This window comes from Salvelinus namaycush, chromosome 13 (genome assembly GCF_016432855.1).
Source record: "Salvelinus namaycush isolate Seneca chromosome 13, SaNama_1.0, whole genome shotgun sequence".
NCBI classification, from domain to species: domain Eukaryota; kingdom Metazoa; phylum Chordata; class Actinopteri; order Salmoniformes; family Salmonidae; genus Salvelinus; species Salvelinus namaycush.
Window position 1 is genome coordinate 44,728,535 of NC_052319.1, and position 7,781 is coordinate 44,736,315.

The following is a 7,781-nucleotide window of genomic DNA, read 5'->3' on the forward strand; positions in this document are numbered from 1 at the left end:
GCATGAACTATCGTTCTGTGCTGTTTAACCTTTTCTAATCCATATAATGTACTCTTAACTGTTAGTACAATTTGTTCTAAAGGATTCTTCTGGTTTGAAAAGGTGGGCTTAGGTGGTGGGCATTGGGCATTGTGGGCATTTAATTTGTTTTCATGTTTCATGACCTGAATAAGATATTCTGCTCCCATCACCAGATCTGTGTGTCGATGGCGCGCGCCCCGGCGGTGTTGGAGCTGTTGTTCAGGTCGGCCCCGGCCCAACACGGTCCTACCAACCTGCTCATCTTCTCCCTGTTGGTCCCCTTCATCCACCGTGACGGAGCCATCGGACAGCAGGCCCGAGACGCCCTGCTCCTCGTCATGGCAACCTCCGCCAGCAACCAGGGCGTGGCACGCTACATCGCAGAGAACTCCTACTTCTGCCCGGTGAGTGATCAATCAGTTCATCAAAAGTATTTTATAAAGCCCTTTTTCCATTATCAGTTGTCACGAAGTGCTTTACAGACACCCAGACACCCAGACCCCCAGATACCCAGACCCCCAGATACCCAGACACCCAGATACCCAGACACCCAGATACCCAGACACCCACATACCCAGATACCCACATACCCAGACACCCAGCCTAAAAACCCCAGAGAGAAAGCAATGCAGAGGGTTTGGAAAATCTACCTAGAATGCAGAAACCTAAAGAAGAGCCATGCTCTGAGGGGTGGCCAGTCCTCTTCTGGCTCTACCGGGTAGACAGGAACCAGGCTCTGAGGGGTGGCCAGTCCTCTTCTAGCTGTACCGGGTAGACAGGAACCATGCTCTGAGGGGTGGCCAGTCCTCTTCTGGCTCTACCGGGTAGACAGGAACCAGGCTCTGAGGGGTGGCCAGTCCTCTTCTAGCTGTACCGGGTAGACAGGAACCAGGGTCTGAGGGGTGGCCAGTCCTCTTCTGGCTCTATCGGGTAGACCGGAACCATGCTCTGAGGGGTGGCCAGTCCTCTTCTGGCTGTACCGGGTAGACCGGAACCAGGGTCTGAGGGGTGGCCAGTCCTCTTCTGGCTGTACCGGGTAGACAGGAGCCAGGGTCTGAGGGGTGGCCAGTCCTCCTCTGGCTGTACCGGGTAGACCGGAACCAGGGTCTGAGGGGTGGCCAGTCCTCTTCTGGCTGTACCGGGTAGACCGGAACCAGGCTCTGAGGGGTGGCCAGTCCTCCTCTGGCTGTACCGGGTAGACCGGAACCAGGGTCTGAGGGGTGGCCAGTCCTCTTCTGGCTGTACCGGGTAGACAGGAACCATGCTCTGAGGGGTGGCCAGTCCTCTTCTGGCTGTACCGGGTAGACAGGAACCATGCTCTGAGGGGTGGCCAGTCCTCTTCTGGCTCTACCGGGTAGACAGGAACCAGGCTCTGAGGGGTGGCCAGTCCTCTTCTAGCTGTACCGGGTAGACAGGAACCAGGGTCTGAGGGGTGGCCAGTCCTCTTCTGGCTCTATCGGGTAGACCGGAACCATGCTCTGAGGGGTGGCCAGTCCTCTTCTGGCTGTACCGGGTAGACCGGAACCAGGGTCTGAGGGGTGGCCAGTCCTCTTCTGGCTGTACCGGGTAGACAGGAGCCAGGGTCTGAGGGGTGGCCAGTCCTCCTCTGGCTGTACCGGGTAGACCGGAACCAGGGTCTGAGGGGTGGCCAGTCCTCTTCTGGCTGTACCGGGTAGACCGGAACCAGGCTCTGAGGGGTGGCCAGTCCTCCTCTGGCTGTACCGGGTAGACCGGAACCAGGGTCTGAGGGGTGGCCAGTCCTCTTCTGGCTGTACCGGGTAGACCGGAACCAGGGTCTGAGGGGTGGCCAGTCCTCTTCTGGCTGTACCGGGTAGACAGGAACCAGGCTCTGAGGGGTGGCCAGTCCTCTTCTGGCTGTACCGGGTAGACAGGAACCAGGGTCTGAGGGGTGGCCAGTCCTCTTCTGGCTCTATCGGGTAGACCGGAACCATGCTCTGAGGGGTGGCCAGTCCTCTTCTGGCTGTACCGGGTAGACCGGAACCAGGGTCTGAGGGGTGGCCAGTCCTCTTCTGGCTGTACCGGGTAGACAGGAGCCAGGGTCTGAGGGGTGGCCAGTCCTCTTCTGGCTCTACCGGGTAGACAGGAGCCAGGGTCTGAGGGGTGGCCAGTCCTCTTCTGGCTCTACCGGGTAGACAGGAGCCAGGGTCTGAGGGGTGGCCAGTCCTCTTCTGGCTGTACCGGGTAGACCGGAACCAGGGTCTGAGGGGTGGCCAGTCCTCTTCTGGCTGTACCGGGTAGACCGGAACCAGGGTCTGAGGGGTGGCCAGTCCTCTTCTGGCTGTACCGGGTAGACCGGAACCATGCTCTGAGGGGTGGCCAGTCCTCTTCTGGCTGTACCGGGTAGACCGGAACCAGGGTCTGAGGGGTGGCCAGTCCTCTTCTGGCTGTACCGGGTAGACCGGAACCAGGGTCTGAGGGGTGGCCAGTCCTCTTCTGGCTGTACCGGGTAGACCGGAACCAGGGTCTGAGGGGTGGCCAGTCCTCTTCTGGCTGTACCGGGTAGACAGGAGCCAGGGTCTGAGGGGTGGCCAGTCCTCTTCTGGCTGTACCGGGTAGACAGGAGCCAGGGTCTGAGGGGTGGCCAGTCCTCTTCTGGCTGTACCGGGTAGACCGGAACCAGGGTCTGAGGGGTGGCCAGTCCTCTTCTGGCTGTACCGGGTAGACAGGAGCCAGGGTCTGAGGGGTGGCCAGTCCTCTTCTGGCTGTACCGGGTAGACAGGAGCCAGGGTCTGAGGGGTGGCCAGTCCTCTTCTGGCTGTACCGGGTAGACCGGAACCAGGGTCTGAGGGGTGGCCAGTCCTCTTCTGGCTGTACCGGGTAGACAGGAGCCAGGGTCTGAGGGGTGGCCAGTCCTCTTCTGTCTGTACCGGGTAGACCGGAACCATGCTCTGAGGGGTGGCCAGTCCTCTTCTGGCTGTACCGGGTAGACCGGAACCAGGGTCTGAGGGGTGGCCAGTCCTCTTCTGGCTGTACCGGGTAGACCGGAACCAGGCTCTGAGGGGTGGCCAGTCCTCCTCTGGCTGTACCGGGTAGACCGGAACCAGGGTCTGAGGGGTGGCCAGTCCTCTTCTGGCTGTACCGGGTAGACCGGAACCAGGGTCTGAGGGGTGGCCAGTCCTCTTCTGGCTGTACCGGGTAGACAGGAACCAGGGTCTGAGGGGTGGCCAGTCCTCTTCTGGCTCTATCGGGTAGACAGGAACCAGGCTCTGAGGGGTGGCCAGTCCTCCTCTGGCTGTACCGGGTAGACAGGAACCAGGGTCTGAGGGGTGGCCAGTCCTCTTCTAGCTGTACCGGGTAGACAGGAACCAGGCTCTGAGGGGTGGCCAGTCCTCTTCTAGCTGTACCGGGTAGACAGGAACCAGGCTCTGAGGGGTGGCCAGTCCTCTTCTAGCTGTACCGGGTAGACTGGAACCAGGCTCTGAGGGGTGGCCAGTCCTCTTCTAGCTGTACCGGGTAGACAGGAACCAGGGTCTGAGGGGTGGCCAGTCCTCTTCTAGCTGTACCGGGTAGACAGGAACCAGGGTCTGAGGGGTGGCCAGTCCTCTTCTAGCTGTACCGGGTAGACAGGAACCAGGGTCTGAGGGGTGGCCAGTCCTCCTCTGGCTGTACCGGGTAGACAGGAACCAGGGTCTGAGGGGTGGCCAGTCCTCCTCTGGCTGTACCGGGTAGACAGGAACCAGGGTCTGAGGGGTGGCCAGTCCTCTTCTGGCTGTACCGGGTAGACAGGAACCAGGGTCTGAGGGGTGGCCAGTCCTCTTCTAGCTGTACCGGGTAGACAGGAACCAGGGTCTGAGGGGTGGCCAGTCCTCTTCTAGCTGTACCGGGTAGACAGGAACCAGGGTCTGAGGGGTGGCCAGTCCTCTTCTAGCTGTACCGGGTAGACAGGAACCAGGGTCTGAGGGGTGGCCAGTCCTCTTCTAGCTGTACCGGGTAGACAGGAACCAGGGTCTGAGGGGTGGCCAGTCCTCTTCTAGCTGTACCGGGTAGACAGGAACCAGGCTCTGAGGGGTGGCCAGTCCTCTTCTAGCTGTACCGGGTAGACAGGAACCAGGCTCTGAGGGGTGGCCAGTCCTCTTCTAGCTGTACCGGGTAGACAGGAACCAGGGTCTGAGGGGTGGCCAGTCCTCTTCTAGCTGTACCGGGTAGACAGGAACCAGGGTCTGAGGGGTGGCCAGTCCTCTTCTAGCTGTACCGGGTAGACAGGAACCAGGCTCTGAGGGGTGGCCAGTCCTCTTCTGGCTGTACCGGGTAGACAGGAACCAGGCTCTGAGGGGTGGCCAGTCCTCTTCTGGCTGTACCGGGTAGACAGGAACCAGGCTCTGAGGGGTGGCCAGTCCTCTTCTAGCTGTACCGGGTAGACAGGAACCAGGGTCTGAGGGGTGGCCAGTCCTCCTCTGGCTGTACCGGGTAGACAGGAACCAGGGTCTGAGGGGTGGCCAGTCCTCTTCTGGCTGTACCGGGTAGACAGGAACCAGGGTCTGAGGGGTGGCCAGTCCTCTTCTGGCTGTACCGGGTAGACAGGAACCAGGGTCTGAGGGGTGGCCAGTCCTCTCTGGCTGTACCGGGTAGAACAGGAACCAGGGTCTGAGGGGTGGCCAGTCCTCTTCTGGCTGTACCGGGTAGACAGGAACCAGGGTCTGAGGGGTGGCCAGTCCTCTTCTAGCTGTCAGGTCCATTAATGTCAGTTAAAACATGTCCAGTTATGTCAGTTTAAACAGGTCCATAGTGTCAGTTTAAAACAGGTCCAATATGTCGGTTTAAAACAGGTCAATGTCAGTTTAAAACAGTCCAATATGTCAGTTTAAAACAGGTCCAATATGTCAGTTTAAAACAGGTCCAATATGTCAGTTTAAAACAGGTCCAATTTAGTTGTCAAAGTATTTAAAAACAGGTCCAATTGTCAGTTTAAAACAGGTCCAATATGTCAGTTTAAAACAGGTCCAATATGTCAGTTTAAAACAGGTCCATTATGTCAGTTTAAAAACAGGTCATTATGTCAGTTTAAAACAGGTCCATTATGTCAGTTTTAAAACAGGTCCATTATGTCAGTTTAAAACAGGTCCGTTATCTCAGTTTAAAACAGGTCCGTTATGTCAGATTAAAACAGGTCAGTTTAAAACAGGTCCATTATGTCCGTTAAAAACAGGTCAGTTTAAAACAGATCCGTTATGTCCGTTAAAAACAGGTCAGTTTAAAACAGGTCCGGTATGTCCGTTAAAACAGGTCCGTTAAAACAGGTCCGTTAAAACAGGTCAGTTTAAAACAGGTCTGTTATGTCAGTTTAAAACAGGTCCGTTATGTCCGTTAAAACAGGTCCGTTATGTCCGTTAAAACAGGTCCGTTATGTCCGTAAAAACAGGGTCAGTTTAAAACAGTCCGGTATGTCCGTTAAAACAGATCCATTTAAAACAGGTCCAGTTATGTCAGTTTAAAACAGGTCCGTTTATGTCAGTTTTAAAACAGGTCCGTTATGTCCGTTTTAAAAACAGGTCCAGTTATGTCCGTTAAAACAGGTCCAGTTTAAAACAGGTCCGGTATGTCCGTTAAAACAGATCCATTTAAAACAGGTCCGTTATGTCAGTTTAAAAACAGGCCCGTTATGTCAGTTTTAAAACAGGTCCGTTAAGCCGTTATAAATAGGCGTTTTAAACAGGTCAGTTTTTTCAGTTTAAAACAGGTCCATTATGTCCGTTAAAAACAGGTCAGTTTAAAACAGTTCCGTTATGTCCGTTAAAAACAGGTCAGTTTAAAACAGTTCCGGTATGTCCGTTAAAACAGGTCAGTTTAAAACAGGTCTGTTATGTCAGTTTAAAACAGATCCATTTAAAACAGGTCCGTTATGTCCGTTTAAAAACAGGTCCGTTATCAGTTTAAAACAGGTCCGTTGTGTCAGTTTAAAACAGGCCGTTATGTCAGTTTAAAACAGGCCCGTTATGTCAGTTTAAAACAGGCCCGTTATGTCAGTTTAAAACAGGTCCGTTGTGTCAGTTTAAAACAGGTCCGATATATCAGTTTAAAACAGGTCCGTTGTGTCAGTTTAAAACAGGTCCGTTATGTCAGTTTAAAACAGGCCCGTTATGTCAGTTTAAAACAGGCCCGTTATGTCAGTTTAAACAGCCCGTTATGTCAGTTTAAAACAGGGTCCAATATGTCAGTTTAAAACAGGTCCGTTATGTCAGTTTAAACAGGTCCGTTATGTCAGTTTAAACAGGTCCGTTATGTCAGTTTAAAACAGGTCCAATATGTCAGTTTTAAACAGGTCCGTTTGTCAGTTTAAAACAGGTCCGTTATGTCAGATTAAAACAGGTCCAGCGTTAATTTCAGATTAAAACAGGTCCTTTATGTCAGATTAAAACAGGTTCCGTTATGTCAGATTAAACAGTCCGTTATGTCGATTAAACAGGTCCGTTTATGTCAGTTTAAAACAGGTCCGTTATGTCAGTTTAAAACAGGTCCGTTAGGTCCGTTATGTCAGTTTAAAACAGGTCCTTATGTCAGTTTTAAACAGGTCCGTTATGTCCAGTTTAAACAGGTCCGTTATGTCGTTTAAAACAGTCCTTAGTCAGTTTAAAAAACAGGTCCGTTATGTCATTTTAAAACAGGTCCGTTATGTCAGATTTAAAACAGGTCCCGTTATGTCAGTTAAAACAGGTCCAATATGTCAGTTTAAAACAGGTCCAATATGTCCAGTTTAAAACAGGTCCATATGTCGTTTAAAACAGGTCATTAAAACAGGTCCGTTATGTCAGTAAAACAGGTCCGTTATGTCAATTAAAACAGGTCCGTATGTCAGATTAAAACAGGTCCGTTTGTCAGTTAAAACAGGTCCGTTGGTCAGTTTTAAAACAGGTCCGTTGTGTCAGTTTAAAACAGTCCGTTATGTCATTTTTAAAACAGGTCCGTTTGTCAGTTTAAAACAGGTCCCGTTATGTCAGTTTAAAAAGGTCCGTTGTTTTTCAGTTTTAAAACAGGTCCCGTTTGTCAGTTTAAAACAGTCCGTTTGTCAGTTTAAAACAGGTCCGTTATGTCATTTAAAACAGGTCGTTATGTCAGTTTTAAAACAGGTCCGTTATGTCAGTTTAAAACAGGTCCGTTATGTCAGTTTAAAACAGGTCCAGTTAAAAACAGGTCCGTTGTGTCAGTTTAAACAGGTCCGTTGTGTCAGTTTAAAACGGTCCGTTGTGTCAGTTTAAAACAGGTCCGTTGTGTCAGTTTAAACAGGTCCGTTGTGTCAGTTTAAAACAGTGTCCGTTGTGTCAGTTTAAACAGTCCGTTGTGTCGTTTAAAACAGGTCCGTTTGTCAGTTTAAAACAGGTCCGTTGTGTCAGTTTAAAACAGGTCCATTAAAAACAGGTCCGTTGTGTCAGTTTAAAACAGGTCCGTTGTGTCAGTTTAAAACAGGTCCGTTGTGTCAGTTTAAAACAGGTCCGTTGTGTCAGTTTAAAACAGGCCCGTTGTGTCAGTTTAAAACAGGTCCCTTTGTGTCCAGTTTAAAAAAACGGCCCGTTGTGTCAGTTTAAAACAGCCGTTAGTGTCAGTTTAAAACAGGTCCGTTGTGTCAGTTTAAAAACAGGTCCGTTGTGTCATTTAAACAGGTCCTTGTGTCAGTTTTAAAAACAGGTCCTTTGTGTCAGTTTAAAACAGGTCCGTTGTGTCAGTTTTTAAAAACAGGTCCGTTGTGTCAGTTTTCTTTAAACAGGTCCGTTGTGTCAGTTTAAAACAGGTTCCGTTGTTGGGGT

At 51.7% G+C, this 7,781-nt stretch overlaps 1 protein-coding gene across 1 annotated transcript in view; it reads left to right on the plus strand.

Moving 5' to 3' along the window:
- Nucleotides 1-7,781, plus strand: part of LOC120058151 (FTS and Hook-interacting protein homolog) — a 66,475-nt gene that overhangs the window by 48,337 nt on the left and 10,357 nt on the right. The window contains exon 5 of the mRNA XM_039006618.1: nt 195-425. Within this exon, the coding sequence (XP_038862546.1) occupies nt 195-425 (231 nt within the window). The remainder of the gene's footprint in view (nt 1-194; nt 426-7,781) is intronic.